General features: G+C 38.1%; 1 protein-coding gene across 1 annotated transcript in view; it reads right to left on the bottom strand.

Annotated features, from left to right (window-relative positions):
* The window catches only part of TMEM131 (transmembrane protein 131), a 112,574-nt gene that overhangs the window by 12,440 nt on the left and 79,163 nt on the right, over positions 1–20,971 (bottom strand). The window contains exons 20-31 of the mRNA XM_072849639.1: positions 17,854–18,006; positions 17,626–17,701; positions 17,406–17,523; positions 14,628–14,766; positions 14,410–14,519; positions 13,959–14,025; positions 12,844–12,995; positions 11,450–11,592; positions 10,124–10,310; positions 8,756–8,941; positions 5,113–5,271; positions 3,953–4,548 (exon numbers count right to left, since the gene is read on the bottom strand). Of these exons, the coding sequence (XP_072705740.1) occupies positions 3,953–4,548; positions 5,113–5,271; positions 8,756–8,941; positions 10,124–10,310; positions 11,450–11,592; positions 12,844–12,995; positions 13,959–14,025; positions 14,410–14,519; positions 14,628–14,766; positions 17,406–17,523; positions 17,626–17,701; positions 17,854–18,006 (2,086 nt within the window). The remainder of the gene's footprint in view (positions 1–3,952; positions 4,549–5,112; positions 5,272–8,755; positions 8,942–10,123; positions 10,311–11,449; positions 11,593–12,843; positions 12,996–13,958; positions 14,026–14,409; positions 14,520–14,627; positions 14,767–17,405; positions 17,524–17,625; positions 17,702–17,853; positions 18,007–20,971) is intronic.

Genomic DNA, 20,971 nt, shown 5'->3' with positions numbered 1-20,971 from the left:
ACACCAAATGTGAGCAATAGCATCAAACCTGAAGAACCCTGATCTTCACCGTCGCTTTTATGCTCCTGAGCCCTACCTCCATTGCCTCTCTGTAGATGGTGGGCACCTGGCTACCTATAATTCTTCTCTGCTCTGTTCCTGGCATTCCTTTTAAACATCTTAGAATCCAATTTGACAGTTTCACCATGTAAGACTAGATTTAAACATGATCTTCAGAAGTTGGTATAAGCTTTATCATCCAAACAAAAGAAGAACAGAAATGATTAGCACGCTTGCCACTAAAAAAAACCCAACCAACCAAACAAAAAAACCCAAAAAACCCACCAACCAACCAAAACAAAACACAACACACAAACAGCTTGCAGTAACACCAGAGTGGATGAGAAAAATCACTAACAGTATTTGTCTAGCAAAGATGTAAAAAACCCAAACCCCCAAAATCTGAAATCTCACACCAAGTATACTTTCTCCCCTTGACATACCTTATTCTTTCAGAATGTACAATTCTAAGAGGTATGACTAAGCTGAATGTAAAACAGCTTGGCTTGACACATTAAAGTGTTACTGCATCTCAAAGTACGGAAAACGATGCGTTAAACACTCCAGGGGATGTTTAATCAATTTCCTTGAAGCAATCCACATATAAATAAATAATGCTACTTGAACAATTGATTATGTTTTTCCTGCAATTTTTACAGACTAACTGAAATGCGGTATAGTATAAGCTCAAAATGTAGAGGTTTAAGAACCTTCAAAATCAAGCCAGAGGTCCTGGCTTGCAAAATAGGCAGGATTAGGCTCCTGGGGAGTAAAAAAGTTATCAAAAAAAGCATCAATACAGAGAAACTGTGCGTGCACGTGTGTGGAGTCATCATTATCTTACCAACGCCTCTTGTTATTCTCTTATGGAATGAGAGCATTCACAATAGTCCTATGTCTTTCATTAGATGTGGTAAACCTTTACCAACAAGATCTTTCTTAGATACTGCCCTTCAGACTAAACGTTCTCATTTATAAGCCACACAGTGCCTGCATACAGCTTCCAGGATGGACGTGATAGTTCTCACAAGTAACTCAATTAACCTGTGCTGAGTAAGTGGATTCAGCCCCTACTGGGATTTGTACCAGCTCACGTCAGAATTAAGTCTGGAAGCACAATGATAGCGGTCATATTTCATTTAGCAAAATGTTCCTCAGGGAAAGTTTGCACCAAAACATAAATTTGCCTTCAGTATTTTGGCAAATACCAGATACCTATCAAAGGGCAACGCCTTCAAGCTTTTGTTTTTTTCAGACTTAATATCACTGTTTTCAGTATCAAGAACAACAAAAACATTGGGAGTAACATATTCTTTTTAGTGTGAATGCAAACAGAAGTGTAAATACAAGTAGATCTTTGTATGGAAATTTTCTAAAGGTCGGCTTCCAGCTTATTGGGGATATTCTGGTTTTGCCTCAGAAGGCCTCATTCTAAGATTTGCTTCCAATTTAGTCTACATTCAGGATTGCTAAACAGTTTAGTGTTCATCATTAGAAAATCTACGTAAAAGGTTATCATGACATAAAAATATAACCTAAAGCAGCTGCTTAACAAAAATCTAATGTAGCCTCTGCAGCAGTCTGCTAGGGCCCAAGTATTAGGAAGCTGAAACAGTAGACTATAAAGACAGGAATCCTGCACAGGATATTATGCCAGCCAGTTTCAGTCCAGAAGCCGCTGCTTCTGCAAATGTTTGTGACTAGCTATTTATCTAAAGACAAATAGTGCGTGTACGTGGATCCAGATGGAGAATGGAACTTCCCCTATGGTTTTACATTTTTAAAGAGGGCAAATGGAAATGGGGAAGTTTTATTTGATGTGCTGAGCTTTTGTGAGTCAAGTTACAGTATACAGATAATGTTTGGGGTTTTTTTTAATAAAGCTTGTCCAAAAAGAAGTCTGCATGCATAAATCTGATTTATTGATCTAAGACGATGAAGAGGTCAAGAAAACTATCTGGATTGCAAAATGTAACATTCATAACGCATTTTGCAATACAGAATATGTTTAAATATTCAGTATACCACCATGTCAAAGCACAAATGGTGCAAAGCCTCTGTAACAGGAGGGAAAATGTGAATTTACCCGAATGAATTTGTAATCAGGAGAAAGTTACAAAACAGGAAGGTAATGCCAAAAAATGGAACCCATTTAAGTGATTAAGAACCAAGTATTTTATCATCATTTAAACAGCTTTTGAAATTGATAGACAAATCAATATAAGCACCCGTCTGAAGAAAATGCATTTAAACATAGTAGAAAAAAATGTAATCAAAGGTCTATCAACACTTAGAAGCAGCTATTTGCCAAGACAAGCTCCCAATACATAGACTGCTAGAAATTGCTATAGGTACAGAAATGTTAACGTAGGTACACCACATTATTTGGATCAGGAATATGCTTTTGAAACCAAACTCAATGGTCCCCACATACTATGTAGCAGCTACATCGTACAGCAGTACTCGAGTGCAAGAGAGCTGGTTTCTTTTTAGGTTGAACTACAAATGGAAGATGCACACCAGAAGCGCTCGCATCCCTTTCAGGCATTCAGTACATGGACTGGATCAGTCCACCATAAATCCACTCAGACATGCCCCATGAGGACGTTGCATCCTCACTACCAGCCATTTTGTGTTCCAGAGCTCCAATACTGCACTATTTGCTAACATAGACGCTGCCCATGAAACCTACCTACAGCCATGTCATTTGCTGGAGTACCATTTAGCCTTTATGAAATTAATACCTGACAAACGGGTCAAAATTCTCTTAATTTCCCCAACCACATCCCCTTGTCTAAACTAAAAATGAAACAGCCCAGAAATAAAGTAGCATATTTCAGCAGGATCCCAAAACCTCTCATCACTTCAGTCTCCACTTTGAAAGTCCAGATGCATCGTCACATCCACTCTGAACTAATTAAGAACTTTCTGCTCATTACTACTTAACAGAGCAAAGCTTTCCTCTTTGGTGGTGCGTGAGCATACAGATGCTTCAGCGTTTATATGCATTCCCACCATTCATTTTCTTAATCTCTAATAAGCAACACAGTATCAGTACTGTTTCTGTACAACAGAGTTGTTAGAAAAAAGTGAAAAATCATTTAGAAATAAACACACTAAGATTAAATTTCTAACCACATAACTCTGGGACACGTGAAATGGCTAATACAAAAAGCATGACTAGACGTTCTACTCTAACCAAGTGTTTATAAGAAGGAAAATAAGTGACATTTAAAAGTCTGAATGTATCTAATGTACAAAATTCAATACATTATTTTAAGCATTAGACAATTGGAAAGATGCATAAACAATTCAAACTCAACTCTAACCTCATGCAAAGATGAATGCGACTTATAAACACAGGTGCTGTATACGAATTTGCTGACCATCTGACATAAAGGATTTTCTACAACTGCAAGTCTGGACATGAAGAATTCCATTCCCAAACAATACCACAGGGGTTTACTCATCTCTCTCTTCCCCTCCTCCCTTTCTCTCCATCTCAGTTTTCATAATACACTAGGACAACTTGCTTTTCCTTTCCTCAACCCCCAGCCCCAAGTACAAATGATGGAGGTGGGAGGGATGGATGCTAACCCAAAGGCAAAGGAGTAACAACCAAAAGCATCTTTCTTCTTCAGGAGGTCAGATGTCTAAATATTCACACTTGCTTTCATCAACATGTTCCAAAAATTTTGCAGGAAGAATTCCAATCTAGCATTGCATGGGGAACTTCACTGCCATAAAGTGAATATAGGAAGTGTTCAAGACACAGGGACATAGAGCAGGGTAGGGAGCAGCTGAGAAGCTATCACTTTCCACGCTATGAAAACATGACCTTTACAGTTGATTAAATCTTGTTCTGTGGCTTACATAATGAATCATCCTGTTAAAAAAAGCAGAATTGTATTACCTTTGTTTTTTGCTAGTGGAGATGGGGGCTGCTCTGTAAACACATCTGGGGAAGGGGATTCTGGGTGGTCAAAGTCTTTTTCCATAGTTTCTATGAGCCCCGTGAGATCCGAATCCTCCGAGCTGTGCCTTCTGCTGCTGGCACATTCGCCATGAGGCGGGCTGAGAAGTGGTAGCTGTGGCAAAGCACTTTCAGTCTGTTGCTCTTGCTGCTGGGGCCCAGATGCTGGGGGCTGCTGGAGGGACTGCTCTGCCAAAGCTGGTGCCTGCTGCTGCGTCGGCTGCTGGTTCTGCCTTGTCCCCTTGGCTCTTTTGCCTGCGGCATGAGTCTGAGCTGTGGCACCTGCATCCAAGGTAAAGGGGCCCGCTCTGTTCACTGGCTGCATGGAAGCTGCTTGTGCTGAAGTCCTATTAGGTATGCTTGAACTGTTTTTGGATTTGATGTTTTCAACATCAGGTGCATTTCTATTGCTGTGAAGGTGTGCTGTTGCATTGCATTGTTTATGATTCCCTGCACTGGATCGTGAAGACGAACTGCCTGCTCCACAGATCCCTCTGGATGAACTGTGATTAGAATCTGATCCAAGCGCATTCAAGCTGAAAGAACAAGTGTTTAAATATACTCTACAATGTTTCCATTCTTCCACATGAAAAAAGAATCACTATGTCCAAAAGAAACCTTGAACTACACTGTTCTGGGCATATAACCAACAAAAATGCCTAAAACTTGTTTGACAAGTCAGTAGCCTTTGCCATGTTCACTCGCTTGCTGTACATATGAACAAAACCACAGTAAAATGGCAGCCAGTATGTATCTTGGAGGGAACACTGAAAGGAGGAGATTTTTTTTTTAACTTAAGGCACCAAGGGTAGGAACTTCTGGCCTGCAATTCTTCTGCAGTCTGTATCTTTCATTTTCGAGAACATTAACAGGAACTTGACAGGGTTTGGTTTTCGTTCAGTTTTTCTTTCTTTCTTTTATTTTTTTTCCAAAAAGATGAATATTCCTCACAATCACAAAATCCATCTTTTTATAATCAACTGGGAGGATCTTCGTCCATTCACCTGCTCTAGAGAGCAGTATTACTTTCTTACTGGCCTTATAACTAAAGCAAAAAAAAAGGGGAAAACATCCCACAAAAAGCCCAAACATATACTTACTTTCCGTCAGATGAAATTCCAACTATTCTCCTGAGATCAAGTGGCCTTCCCATATCAAAGGGAGGGTTTGAGGCCTCAAAGGACAAGCGTCTCCTAAATGGCTCCCATATTCCTTGAGCTTCTAGATAGGCTGTTCCAATTACCAGAAGGAAGAGTACACTGCAGAGAAGAGAGGCAGTCATCTAAGTACTTCTTAGTTTTGAGCATTTTAAGGTTAATGAATCTAATCACACAAGACAAAAAGTTTGTATCTTGTACTGAAAAGCTGAAAACTGCATCCAAACCACAACTTTGTCTGATAGAAACAGAAAATACGCAAGTCTAGCATGATATATACATCACTAATACTGAGAATGGAAATTAGATGCAAGTCTGACATGCAGTTGCAAACAATATTAATCCAAAGGAAAAAAAAAAAAAGAGATATAATTAAAATATTAAAATGACATCCAAGTGGTCAGCAGCTCTCAGCTCGTTGGTGCAATTCCATTTTAAAAGCAGAGACCCTCTGTAGAGAATTGTACTGCTGCTCAGAGATGTAAATTTTAAGAGCATTATTTCAAGGAGGTTTACAACTAACTGCATCTGCTGCAATACCGTGTTTAGGAGTTCTCCACTTACATAACGCACTGCAGTGAACTATATTTTTGAATGGAGCAATAAAACCACTGCAGAGACCTTCACCGCACTGCTATCGATTTCATCTTCTAACAGGTGGGAGTTTCGGGGGGAAGAGACACAATGACGATGACTAAAGCTTGCCTTGCCTATTACCCTAGAAAGTTTATGAGAAAAGAACTTTAAATTAGCAACTTCAGTTTCTGTTTTCCTCCCTATTCTGACTGCCAGTTTTTCTAAGCCAACTGTATGAAAACCAGCATCAATTCACACAAAAGGATGAGATACCTCTAGCTTAATTTTAGCTAAAAGAATCTAGTCTGGATAACATCTTTTAAGTTTTACCTATCACCAAAAATACAAGAGACCAACTCAGCTGTTGATAGCTGGTTATCAGTGCTTTTTTCCTTGCCCCAGGTATTAAAAAGGATTCTAGATGCATAACCAGATGGCAGAAGGTAGGAAAGATAATTTTCATCCAAGATGTTAACAAAGCAGCAGAAAAGTTAAAGAAATAGGGGAATTTTTCAGACAAGCTTACACAAACTGTTACTCAAAAGAGTAATGCTTGCCTTGGGTGCCATGCCATCACAAATGGAATTATCTTTGGGATGTAAGGAATAAGGTATAATCTCCTTCACCTGTTAATTGTAATCCATGATGCTATTTGAAAGTTTCACACGACTGATACCAACAAGAGCATCACATCCCTACCACCACGGTGCTACGCAAACTTGGGATGGAGCACACAGGGTTTTGGTGGGCTGGGTGGGCACTCCTCCCCCTCAACCCCACAGCACTCCCCTCATGGTATCAATGCTGGGCTCTGCAGAGGTTGTACAGGGGAGGCTGCAGCAAAAGGTCACCTTGAGGGCTTCTCCTCCTCTGCCAGTCTCTGCGTAAGGACTCTAATCCCTCTACGTAAGCCAACGTTGGTGTTTTGATAAACGAATACCAGCTTTGAAAGGAAACCCAGAACAAATCTTGTTTTGTGGTCTTTTTAACTGCACTTTCTGTTTTTGGTGTGGTGGTGGGAGCAGTGGTGGTTTGGGTTTTTTGCTTTTTAAAAAATTATTTAAAATCCCAAACAACTAAGGTGTCATGTCATTTAAATTACAAAACAAATTAGTGTGAGGAACACCAGATAGTGGGGAGTAACATGGTCTAGACACCCAAGAATGATCTTGGTACATCCCTCTTTTCCCTCACGCGTTTATCCTGGAGCACACATATGCCTAGTTGGTAAGTTCTTCACAAAAAGGACTGGCTCCTTTGTCATGTTCGTACATATCCTGTCAAGTTGGACTTCAAAACTTGGACCCACAAGTACGGTAACAATCCGAACCAATAGTGATTTAGGGAAGGCAACAATAAACACCACCTTATTAAATTAAAAACATGAACTAGACAAACTCCTAGAGTTGTTCATTCCTAGAAATTAAGGATAGCTTTGCAACAATATGGAAGTATTGTTTTAGTGGCAACTAGCAAACCCCTGCGTGATGGCATCCTAAAAGTTAGAGGCTGTCCATGCACAGGATCCTTGGAATATTATGAAACGGTTACATTAGGACTCTTCTCTAGTTTGCTGCCAAGAAGGATGGTTTGTACTTGTAGGAAAAAGACATAGTGAGGGAAAGGATTAGTATTCTGTATTCTTCTGTAAAGTCTAATTAACAAATACAAACTACACTTATGAGCTGATGATCATTATTCACTCTGTCAATAAACTAAAGAGTAACTAAGCTTATACCTTTCTAGCAAATATACAGAAGAAAACCACTTAAGTACTTACTCAGCGCTTTCTTAAGTAATGCAGTGTTAGTTAGGAAACTAAATTTCCTAAGTAACAGAAATTTTCCTGCTACTTAGGAAAATGCAGTTTCCTAAGTAACACTGCATTACTTAGGAAAGTGCTGAAGAGTCAAAAAAGAAAATGAAGCAGGCTGTAACTTTATCTTCTCTGTTTATTTTATCGATCCTTAGAAGGAAAGACAACCTAACCGAACATTTATGTAATATAGTACAGCAAAATGGAAGAGCCAGTATCTTAATATAAAAAAAAAGGCAGGAATATTACATATCTGTGATAATGCTTTGGATTTGCGGCACACAGAAAGACCACTTTTTCATCATAGGCATCTACAGCAGCAACCCACCTCACACTAAGATACAAGCTTAACTCTAATGAAAAAGGAAAACAGCATTTGTTGTTACTGATAGGTAACAACTTGTACTGATGAGTTTCTATGCCAGGGTTTTCTCTGGATAAAGGCAGTGGGGGAAAGTGTCTCACATCCAAGAGGTGAGCAGGGACACATTGCTTATAACCTCAAATTTCAAATAAATAAAGATAGGTAGAGGTTAGACTAGGAAGACACAGTGGAATTTTCAACTCATATTTCAACCACTCATAGCTAACATACATCTGTTTGCTGAGAAAAAAAGTGCATTAATATGCTACTACGTAACCTCTGAGTGTGCAGTGTTGCAAACAATGCCCTTCAGGTTCTCAGAAATCCCATTATTAGTATCACCAGTTGTCTGTCACATACAAGCAGCAGGAAAGTTAAATCCATCCAAGGCATCTGCTAAGCTCATTAGTCACTGCTTCGTATCTCTCTAAAGCACAATACTCCAGAAGGATGCTTCAATTTCTACGGGAATTCATGGTTAGCAGTGCTTTAATACCTAATTTGATTCAAGTTTGGCTTAATTATTTATCAAAAAACTACACATTACCAGGGTAACAGGAGTCTGTATCTCACTTAAGGAAATAGGCCCAAGCAAGAAGTATACTATTTTGTCCTCAGTTCGAGCAGAAAGTCAGTACTCCTCAGCCTTAAACTGTTCACACTCAATCCATAGGAGCATTTATTAATTTATTCTCCTTTTTCACCTCACCCTATTTTATTTTACACCAATTATAGCATGTACTGAATACCTATATACTTCTCTGTGACCTGTATTCAAGCAGTGGTAGTTCATGCACATATACCAATAAGAACAAACATATACACACTACCTCATTATTCCTGAGATGATTATGTACAGTGCCAGTTCCCAGTTGGGCCTGGGTAGCGCTTCTGCACACGTTGCTAACATGTGATATGGAAGGGATGCATTCAAGATAAATATGAATTCAGAGCCTCCCGCAGTGATGAATTTTAATTCACGTATGACTCTGGAAGCAGTGAAATCAGGCGTAAACCTGAAAACACAGTAAAGCACATTAGCACTTCTCATATGAACAGCATGAAAGTTTGAGGTAATTTATATTATTCAAAAATTTAAAAATAAAAACAACAAAACAACAACAAAAAACCCCAACAAACCAAACAAACAAACCACAAGCTTCACCAATTACTGCCATGACTGGCATCCCAATCAAACATTTATAACAAATAGCCCTAGTAGTACAACTAATAATCATCCATGTAATTAGCCTAAAAATACTTATGAGTATCTTTCAAATACCTCAAGATGCGTTTGACTAAGTTCATAAACACCTATGCCTAACATGTCTGATACATTACATCTTCATATGGTCTAACAACTGAAATTGAGTTTTACCAAATCTGTTAGAAGAAAGCTATGAATGCAGTAAAAAATTAACAGCAGCTGTAAGTAAACGATGGAACCGACCATTATGTGAGCTATAAAGATTTTAAACACTTCACCTTTAAGTCACAACTGCATGCCTTTTCAAAAACATCACCACTATGTTCCCATCTCATCACAAACTAAGACTGTTGCAGAAATACTAGTGAAGTTTCACTGCCTGCAATATCTCATACGTCCTCTTGCAGAACAGAAGCATCTTCTGAACTTTTTAGATACCATATTCTGACTGGTTAAATTTAAATCCAAGCAGTGTTAAAAAGATCAGATTTTGGTGCAGATCTCTTCTACAATAAAAACTGACAGAGTTAAACAATCACTATCATTGAGGCAAGAGACAAAATATTCAAGACTAAAGCGCTGTGCATTATGGTAATAATCCTTAGACTAAAGGCTCTTTTCTACACACTGCAATGCACCAAAACCATATGTTAATCTAGATCTCATGTGCATTCACAACCCAAATGAAGGAAATGTATAAAAACCCCATATAGTAACACTATTCCAACTCAGTAAGTTATACTTGCTGGATAGTAATAAAAGCAATACTATAGTCAGTCATGAAAACTTGAAGTTATTTAAAAATCAAATAGTGTTTGCAAGAAGAGAGAAAAATTTCATGGTTTATGTTGTATAAAAAAAAACCCAAAACACTCAAAGTTTAAGTAAAAAAACCTCGGAATTTAACCAACAGAGTTTTCCTCTGACACAAAATTAGGTATACAGAATTCCTAATGTAAGACTCCATTTAGATGTAAGAAAAACCACTTACAATATGACAATGTCTTTAGAGGCATTGGCACTTAGTGCAAACTCATGACAGTTAACTACTTTAAATCCATATCCTTCACATGTATAGCCACTGATTTCCATAGTTTTCACATTTATCTGCAGCTGTCCCGTATTTTCCACTTTGAATGTTCTTCTCAGTGTGAAATTCGGTTCTTTGTATTTCATTTCTAGAAACAAAGAGCAGAAAGTGGTTAGTGTTATGCTAAACCGATATCCCTCTCTATCTCCATGTTCCACAGTAGAAGAGAGTTCTGTCAGTATCATAGCAGGAAAGGGGACTAGCGAGGCCCATGGAATTCTTTGTGTAACTTGCAGAAACAGATCTCTGAAACCAGATTCTCATCACCGTCAAGGTAGGGCACTCGTACAATTCCAGAGCACTCTAACTCATCAGGGAAAAAACCATAAACCTCCAAACCTCTGATACCATTGCTGCCTTACCAAAAAAAAAAAAAAATCATCTAAGCTGTAAAGTTCTTTGATGTACTGCTTAGTGTTGTGGTATTCTGTGAAAAGTCCTAGCATGAGGCGAATTAAAGCTTATCTTTTTGTGCCTTAAAAATAAAATCCATGGCTGAGCTACACATATCTTATTCGCAAAAAAAATCCCTAAACCACAACACGTAAGTGGTAATGACTAAGCTTTACTTGAAGTTCTCTTACTCATCCCTCAAAAAAAAGCAGAATAACCTCAGCTAATAATTAACATGGCACCTTACAAATATGTCTGGAAAACTACAAAAGTAACAAAGCAGATTTTAATACCAGATACAACTAAACCTCTTTTACCAGTTCCTTTGATAATATAGGTACTCTTCGCTCTCCTCTCGGAAGCAAGCCTGGGGCCACAGAGCAGAAAACCTCTGACCCCAGAGCAGAATCTGGCTGGGATTTAATTTTCATCAAGGAACACACCCTAACTTTTTCCCTGTTGGCTATGTGCATACAGATTCTGAAGGTGTGAGGAAAAAAAAAAAAACAGAAAAAGTTGCATCTGTGATCCAATTTGGATTAAATTTAGGAATCAGAGATTATCCTAGTAAATATACTAGGATCTTCACCTCCTCCATCTTGAATTTTAGTGGATGAAGGGCTTTTGTTTCATCTTTCCTAATTTTCACATTAAAATGAAAAAGGTAAAATATTTCATTTTCTGCCTAAATGAAGAAGCAATTTTTATGTATTTAAAGGAATTACATTTCTGGGGCACTAGAACAGGGGAAAAAAATATTTCCACACATTTCAAGTTGCACATGTAAAATGTAATTTCTTTTCTGTTCAGCATAGTAGCTCAAGAAGTACTCACTTTCTGAACAGTCTTTTAATAATGCTTCTGTGATTTTAAAGCGTAAAGAACTTCCTGCACCAGGAGGTTTGCCTGCAACCTTCAAGCTCTCAGTCGTTCCTTGTCCTTGTACCATTATGGCATCTATTACAGTCAAATTATTTCTGTGTACAAAGAAAAAGGGGAAACGTTCATAAAAGGATTATGCAGTCTATTGCTCCTGCAAGCTTTGCTACAGACTACAAAGTTATATCCCAAATCTGGAGGACAGAAATATAAGCAGTCTCACAGATAATTCCCCACAATATGGAAGTAAATAGTGGGGGTCTCAAACATAGTGTTTGCAAGACAAAAACCTAAGAAATCACAACATAGCATACAAATAAAAAACCCAATGAAGTACTAGTTACAGAGGTCTTTACTAGAAAGACTGAACTTGCATTACAGCTTGATCTTGCAAATGGCATCTATAACTAGAGTCCCTACTTTAAAGATAGTGTAATATGTATTTGAGAATTCAAGTCTCCAAGTATTGGGTGGATGAAAAGCTGGACATGAGCCGGCAATGTGCGCTCACAGCCCAGGAGGCCAACCATACCCTGGGCTGCATCAAAAGCAGGGTGGCCAGCAGGTGGAGGGAGGTGATTCTGCCCCTCTGCTCTGCTCTGGTGAGACCCCACCTGCAGTGCTGCGTCCAGCCCTGGGGTCCTCAGCACAGGAAAGACAGGGACCTGTTGGGGAGCCCAGAGGAGGGCCACAAAAATGATCCGAGGGCCAGAACACCTCTCCTCTGAAGAAATGCTGAGACAGTTGGGGTTGTTCAGCCTGGAGAAAAGAAGGCTCCGGGGAGACCTTATTGCGGCCTGTCAATACTTAAAGGGGGCTTATAACAAAGATGGGGACAGACTTTTTAATAGGGCCTCTCGCGATAGGACAAGGGGTAATGGTTTTAAACTAAAAGAGGGTAGATTCAGACTAGATATCAGGATGAGGGTGATGAGACACTGGAACAGGTTGCCCAGAGAGGTGGTAGATGCCCCATCCCTGGAAACATTCAAGGTCAGGTTGGACGGGGCTCTGAGCAACCTGATCGGATTGAAGATGTCCCTGCTCATTGCAGGGGGGTTGGACTAGATGGCCTGTAAAGGTCCCTTCCAATCCAAACTATTCTGTGATTCCATGATAAGTGTAACAGTATATTTATATTAGAAAGTACGTACTGAATACAGTTTTACTGCTGCAAAACATATCACAATAACATTTAAATTAAATCTTTCTCCAGACATATATGATTCTACAATTATTCTTGTAAAAAGCAATAGTATCTTATTGACAGCTGATCACAGGTATGATCTTATATATAATCAAAAAACGTCAGAAAAAACTCACACTAATTTTGGAAATATCCATCATACCTGATAATAATTAGTGATGAAACAGTTTTATTAAGAACTGGAGTGAACTTTACTTTGACAGACTTTCTCTCACCAGGTTTTAATATTAGGCTTAAAACTGAATGACGAGCCAGGCCCTTTGTAAGTCCTGCAGTGCTCTGCAGTGGCTGGACCTTAAGAGAATGGGGAAAACAAAGTAACACTTTTAAAAATAGGAAATGCTTACATATATTTGATAGAAATGCTATTATTTTAACTAGAAAATTGGTCTTGTCATAAAGAAGTGTACTACCCAATGATATATACTGTTTTTTTTTTTAACTAGAAAGTCTGATAGCACAAGAATTTCCCTACTTAGTAAACCATCTGTGTTTATTAAGAAGCAGAAGAACATAGCAAGACAGAACTGAGCTAAACTAAACCCATGTGGGTTCATAAAGCTCCAGTAGAAGAAAGAGCTCAGAAGTTCTTAAATGTGCATTTTTGAGCACTAAATCAGCATTTAGTCATTATGTAACATTTTCTATCCTCAAAATTTTCCTTTGTTAAAATATTTTTAGAATATATAAAGGGGAAAAAGCAAACTTAAAATAGAAGAATTACTGAAAAAAAGGGTATTTTGCTAAGTTTGCCTTTAGATACTGTGCAAGCATCAAATTACTAGTCTAAAACAAACTGTAAATGGAGGGGAAAAGGCATATATATTGGATGAGAAAATAAAGTGTTCAGGATGTGGCATGCTCTATATGACAAAGCACACACTTAAAGTTGTCCACAAGACTCGAGTCATTTAAAATAAAGAACAAAGCAATGGAAAACTCAATACTTTACTAATTTTAGAACTAACAACCACTACACTGAAGAAAATAATCCTGTATCAGTAAGAAAATGAATAAATGCAGTTTTCCTGTAACTTCCACAATCCTATTATAACATAAGCATACAGAAAAAGCAACATTTTAACTGTTACATTTGAAGAAATACTACTTTTCCCAATTCCCTGAAAATATCCAACAGAAGCATCACATTTTTCACACACAGTCATACCTAAATTTGAATACATGTACGACTGAACTCTTATTAAAACATTAACATATCTACATTTAAAAATCTAAAGAACGTATCGAAATACTTACGCAATTTCTGAAGACCTGGAACTCTAGAGTCCTCAGGTTGAAATTAGTTGGCTTACTCAAATTAAACCTGAAACAGACATGCAATTTGTTTTCTCCCCCCATATCAGGGAAGATAAAGACATACTTTCATTTATGGATTTTAGCACAAATCAAGAACTTATGACAGGATTCAAACAATATGCAGCTGAAAGGATCATTTGATTTTTCTTATTTCCCCCCCTCATACATCAAGTTAAGGAAGAAACGTAAACACCATTTTAACTTAGCAAAAAACACAGATGTGCATTCAATGGCAATCAGCCTAGATTCAGTTCTCAACTGGCCTAAGGATTCAAATTCTAGGAGTGGCCAACACTGTAACTACCAACACAGCTGCCAAATACTGCATGCATTTTTTGTAAAATGCATTTTGCTGTAGAGAATGCCCTAAGTACTCTGAAACAATACTTACCGTTCTAACATTTTGTCAACAAAGGTAGATGGGTTAGAATACAGAGCTACAGGAAGGAATTGAACATACACAGGAACGTCAGCTGGGTTTTCTAGAAAAATTTCTTCTTCCTATTCAGAAACATAATTTTTTAAAAGTTTATATTAGAATTAACGTAATTAGAAATACCTATTAAAATGCAGTCCCTACAAAATGATACTATCAACAAAAGAACTTACTGATGAACTGTTTGTATTGGTAAGAGGGAAGCTTAGATGGCGTGGTGAACTAAGTATGGAAGGCCAGGCCATTTCTGCTGTAATTTTCAACTGGACATCCTTCTGAAGATCTGTGTCTACTTCAAATACAGCATTCAGTCTGGAAAAACAGTTATAAAACTTACTTTACAGGAGTAAAACAGGAAAATCCTGGCAATAGCAGAGGGCTTAAAAGCACCCCGAAAACAACATTAGTTTGAGAAATAGCATGGTACATTATATTTATATGCAATTTAAAAAACCCATTAAGCTCTGCCCTTATGTACTGCTATTAAACAGCACAACAGAAACCACCAAAACATGCTATAGGATACCAACCTAAAGATTCTAAAGATGTTCTCTATTAAGTATTGTTGTCAACGTGCATCCATTCCAAGTTCTGTTATGGTCTATTTATGGGTAAAGGTGAGCAGAAAAGTGTGGTAGGACTTACACACTGCATCACTCATCTTTTGGTATTCACATTTCTCAAATCACTGCTCTCTGAACAGTGAAACACCAATTTTACCTTTCATTAGGAAGTGCCTAGCTCTTACTACTGCAGAAACAAATTTTGAGAATATAACTGAGATTCAGATCAGTAGGAAAAGTAACTGTCCTGGTTTCAGCTGGGATAGAGTTAATTTTCTTCCTAGTAGCTGGTATAGTGCTGTGTTGTGGATTTAGGATGAGAATGATGTTGATAACACACTGATGTTTTAGCTGTTGCTAAGTAGTGGTTACACTAGTCAAGGACTTTTCAGGTTCCCATGCTCTGCCAGGTGCACAAGAAGCTGGGAGGGGGCACAGCCAGGACAGCTGACCCCAACTGGCCAAAGGGCTATTCCATACCATATGGCATCATGCTCAGTATAGAAACTGCGGGGAGTTGGCCAGGGAGCGGCGATCGCTGCTCGGGGACTGGCTGGGCATCCGTCAGCAGGTGGCGAATGTTTGCATCACTTGGTTTTTTTGTTTTTTCCCTGGGTTTTGTTCCTCTCTCACTCTCTTGTTGTTTTCCTTTTAATTACAGTTATTATTATTATTATTATTTCAATTATTAAGCTGTTCTTATCTCAGCCCATGAGTTTTCTGACTTTTGCTCTTCCGATTCTCTCCCCCATCCCACCAGGGGGGAGTGAGCGAGCACCTGTGTGGTGCTCAGTCACCGGCTGGGGTTAAACCATGACAGTTGATCACTTAGCTCTTTTGATATTTGAGAACATTGACAGCAGACTTACTTTTCCTTTTCCTTAGATTCATTTCAAACTAACCCAAAATATATGTGATAATTGCAAAGGTATACACAGTAGAAAGGAAAAACATCAGTCCTGCTACAGTCTGTTTCCAATACAACATCCAGACATCCACTGTCCAGAAAACGTATTATGCCTGCACATGTGTAATGTACAGTAAATCTGTACATGTACTCTAGCTGCAATGGATAGACGGAGTATGTGCCTATACTCCTGTCTAACAAATCTAAAGCAAATCTGAACTAGTCACACTTGGTGCCAGCTACTGTTTCCACCAGTGAATGAAGTTCTTTGCTATTAACCAACCTCTGCAGCAGACTTGATTCCTGTTCTCCTACAAGCTCTCCACCATGAGCTGAAACAAGACTACCAGTACTGAGTTTTCCAGTCAGCAAAACAGATGAAACGCTAGACTTCAAACCTAGAGAAGTGTTTTGGAGAGACTCCAAATGCCCAAGGCAGAACCCCTCTGTATTCAGATGGAGAAGTTTCTCCTTTGCTGAATGCTACCTTGGATAGCTGGTTAATTTTAACTCTCTTTAAAAGCATTACATATTCTGGATTATATATTATATTAAATAATATTAAAGCATTGTATACTCTAGCTAGAACTGCTACTTATTCAAAAGTAGTTTTTAACAGAATTTTCCTTTACTGTCCTCTTACTGTAGATGATAGGACATTCTTGAAAGTTACCAGTGTAGCTAAATAGAGGATTCTATTTAGATCAAATTTGTTCAGAAGCTATTAATATAATCGGCATTATAACAAAAGAGTGATAAAGGAGGTATGCTTTTGTTACTCTATTTAGCTACATACAGTCATTTTGTTTCTCCACAAATGTGCATACCTTTTTTGAAATGGTAGTCTGGATGACTGCATCACAAAAGACACATGCACTTGCTGTTAATGCTAACTTATGTCTCTTGGAGATTAAAATCACTTTATGTATGAGAAGACAGATGTTTAAAATGTATATAGCAGCCTACAGAGTTTGATTTTTTTCTAAATATTAAATAGCAATCATTAATCACCTTCTATTTAGCAAATCTCAAGGAAAAATACCAGACAATTTGATAATTCAGTGAAATGCAATAATCTCAGAACAGTAGCAATAGAAAACCTTATGAAATCTTAGAGAGATATTGAGGCTGCTACTTTAAAACAGATTAAGCAGGGATATTGCACAAACAGTATAATCTGGTTTTGGAAATTTTTGCAGAGTAGACACTGCCTTGCTGTTGCCATCTTTTCAAGAACTGCAGCATACTCCAGCGATTAGTAACTTTCAGTGTTGTGTTTGACTTGAGGAAATGATTACTGTTTTTTAACTTTTAAAATGTTCTCTTTAAAGGTTTTGCAGAGAAAGCCAAGTAACAACTTCTTGGCCCCCTCTTAAGGAGCACTGCAATATTAAGAAACCTTGTATTTTATAAGAGTACACATAACACAGAATTATCTGGTGATTTAAGGCCTGAGAAAGTAACAGGGATAAAATACATACCTATGGCTTGAGTTCTCTTTTATTTCTGTCCATTCTTTGAATAAGTTTTCATGCAAATCCCAGTCAGAATCCCATGCATCTTCTTGCATTGCTATGCCGTGCTGAACTTTAGATTCCGCTTCAAGAAAACAAGTTTTTTAAACTCTTCATGTAAAATCATTGCTTAAGGAGAAATTTTTTTTTTTTAAAGATTTTCATTATAAAGTTGAATGTTACTTACATTTAGATAGAAAAGGCAATCCTACATAACAATGATCTCCGCATTGTAAACCAGGATCAAAGTAAATATTTGCAATCTGCAAAACAGATAAAAGCAGACCAATTAAGAAACAGCACAGTAAATCTAATGACGAAAGAAAAAAGAAGATTTCTGATGACCACAGAAACTTAATATATGCTATATATAAGAGAGAACTTGTAAACATGTAGAAATAAGGCATAAACAAACCTTTGATTTTTTTCCTGGCTCTAAATCTTCTTTATTACTTCTTAGCCTCTTATAATAAAACCTTACATCTTCTGACAGGGAGCGTACGTGTTGTATTTTCACTTTCTGAGAAAAGGAGTTCATAATGTTCAGGTTCTGGTGAACTACTTTCCCCTAAAAAAAGAAAGGATGAAAGTAGTCTGCAGGATATGCATTTTCTCTAGCATATGTATTTATTTATGCAGGCTGGCAAAGACCACAGCACAGCTGAAAGGTTAAATTCAGATTTTTAACTATATTATCTTAAAAAAACCACCACTTGTAACACTTCAAGGTAAGTTTCTGTGAAGTTGTATTCTTTCCTCCATTTGCTTCCAAACGCAGTTCATCCTTCTTTCAAAATTAAGTACACCTTAAATGTCCTGAAGAGCTAGGACAACAGTTCTGCTTAATCAAATCATGTTAAAAAAGTACCAGAGGAGGAAAGGCAAGAGAAAACTTCAGTTTTCGAAGCCTCCTATTACAAAAGGGAAACAAGCTTCTTGTAAGAGATCTAGTATGCAGTTGCTAGTAACTAGAAATAACCTGAAAGGAACAGTAGAGTGAAGCTGCAGATTACAAACACTACAGGTGACAGAGGGCATTTAAAAACATAGGTACAACCCTCCTTCCCACTCCCAATAAAATTAAGACACCAGGCACTAAAATTACAGTATTTAAAAAGAAAACAGTGCAAGTTTTTTCCCCACACCTTTACAACTTGTCTCCTCTTCTGAGCCAAACAGTGTTTTATCTTTTAAGCACGGAACAGGTAGTTTAATTGTTTGTCGCAATCCGAATCATTACAATGGTCAAGCTCTCCCCCTGCCCTCACTTGTAAATCAATGATTCTGTGGCAGTGTTTTTCACCTTATCTCAAAACCCAACCCTGACAAGTATAGAGTAAACTATAAATACAAAACAAACAAAAGCACGCAACTCCGGACCAGTGACAAGATTTCAGATTTATATAAAATAAATGAATACAAGCAATTTTAAATACCTAAGGCTATCTTCTAATGAACATGACTAGAGTTTTTCCATGTTCCCCTTAAATCAATACTTGCAGCTTTTTAAAAATTTCTCTAAGATAAGGACTGAAGTGGAAAGATGGGAGACACGCACTTTTGCAGGCTCAAAGTTTGACTGTGGCCTCAGGAAACAGTCACATACTATAACAGACTCGATAGTACCAACTGCAGAGGGAAAGAAACTACAAGAATAAATCTCTAAGCAGTATAGTCCTGTTAAATTGAATAGGAGGTATGTCTGAGCTTCATCTATGCAATCCTATGAGTAACAAACTGCCACCAACTGGGCAAGATAAAGGTTTGTTAAACTCTGTAGAACAGATGAGCAGTAGTTTACTAAAACCCTTAAGCAGCATTTAGACATGAAACAACAGATAAGGGAAGGAGACATTACCCATCAGTAATAAGAAAAACAGAACAATGCTATTTAGCATACAGGTCCTCAAAGATGAGCTTTGATCAGGGAAGAGTCAAGAGGTGGCACTGTGAGCTAAAAATGCCATCATGAAGCAGAAGTCAACACAGCTAGGATCTGCTTAAATCAAGACACTGATCTTTACAAGGCCTGTATACACTGTTAGTGTATTGCTGACAAACTTCAACAGAATACCAGAAATCAGACTTAGGTGCAAATACCCTAAAATTATGAACAGAAACAGACAGCAATGGGAACCAGGCAGCTGCAGGAGAATTACATCCTAGGTATGAAATGAAAAGCAAGTATCACTAAAAGCACGTAGTTATTCCTGGATGTTACAGCTGCCAAATTTCTCTACCAAACACTGAAACAAGTAGAATTCATACTATTTTAGGCTTATTTTCATAAGTAATAGAGGCATTACAGAACAGCTAGATGCAAGACTATCATGAATTCAGTGATCACAAGTTTAGTTTGAAATGAATCTAAGGAAAAGGAAAAGTAAGTCTACTGTCAATGTTCTCAAATATCAAAAGAGCTAAGTGATCAACTGTCATGGTTTAACCCCAGCCGGTGACTGAGCACCACGCAGATGCTCACTCACTACCCCCCCAGTGGGATGGGAGAGAGAATTGGAAGAGTAAAAGTGACAAAACTCGTGGGTTGAGATAAGAACAGTTTAATAACTGAAATAAAATAAAATAGTAATAACAATTGTACCATTGTACCGTTCGATTTTCCCAGAGGCTGGTGCATGATAAGGGATGTGATACCACCACTCATTCCCATGCTCTTTGGCCCAGGTGTCTATGAGGTTGTTTCAAAGTAAAAATACACAAAGCAAGTGATGCATGATGCAACTGCTCACCACCCACCAACTGATGCCATCCGAGTCCCCGAGCAGTGGCCCCCTGGCCAGCTTTCCCCTAGTTTATACACTGAGCATGACGCCATATGGTATGGAATAGCCCTTTGGCCAGTTGGGGTCAGCTGTCCTGGCTGTGCCCCCTCCCAGCTTCTTGCCTATCTCCAGCCTTCTCAGTCAGTAGACGATTAGAAGCTGAAAAGTCCTTGACTTAGTGTAAGCACTACTTAGCAACAACTAAAACAGTGTGTTATCACATTATTCTCATACTAAGTCCAAAACACAGCACTATACCAGCTACTAGGAAGAAAATTAACTCTATCCCAGCTGAAACCAGGACAGTATCCACCCTTTATTCTATACCATCTATGTCATGCCCAGGTCCCACACTTTCCAATACATTCCAATTAATCACCACCACCTTTCCTTGTCTTTTGATATAAACACAGAGATATCATTCCCTTAGCCTATGGGCCATCCCTCTAAAATGTTCATTGTGTTAATTTAGTCCATGACTTTGGGCTCCATCTGTCGTAACAGTCCTTCAGGGCAGGTAAGATGGCGTGTGGTGTTGGATTGTTGCATACTGAAACCAGTTCTGGTTCCATTATCACTGCACTTTGCTCGGTTTTCATCAAAATTAATTCTTCATTAATCTGGGTGATTTTTACTGTAATACCATTGATATAGCATACAGCCACCACAGAAGTGATGACATATAATGTTATAAAGCAATTAACCTCATACAGATTAATTCATTGGCTATTCCCACCCAAAATTAAATCC

The sequence above is a fragment of the Ciconia boyciana genome, chromosome 1, assembly GCF_034638445.1.
Source record: "Ciconia boyciana chromosome 1, ASM3463844v1, whole genome shotgun sequence".
Lineage (NCBI taxonomy): Eukaryota > Metazoa > Chordata > Aves > Ciconiiformes > Ciconiidae > Ciconia > Ciconia boyciana.
Note: the sequence above shows the minus strand (reverse complement) of the source record. Positions and strands in the feature narration are given on the sequence as shown.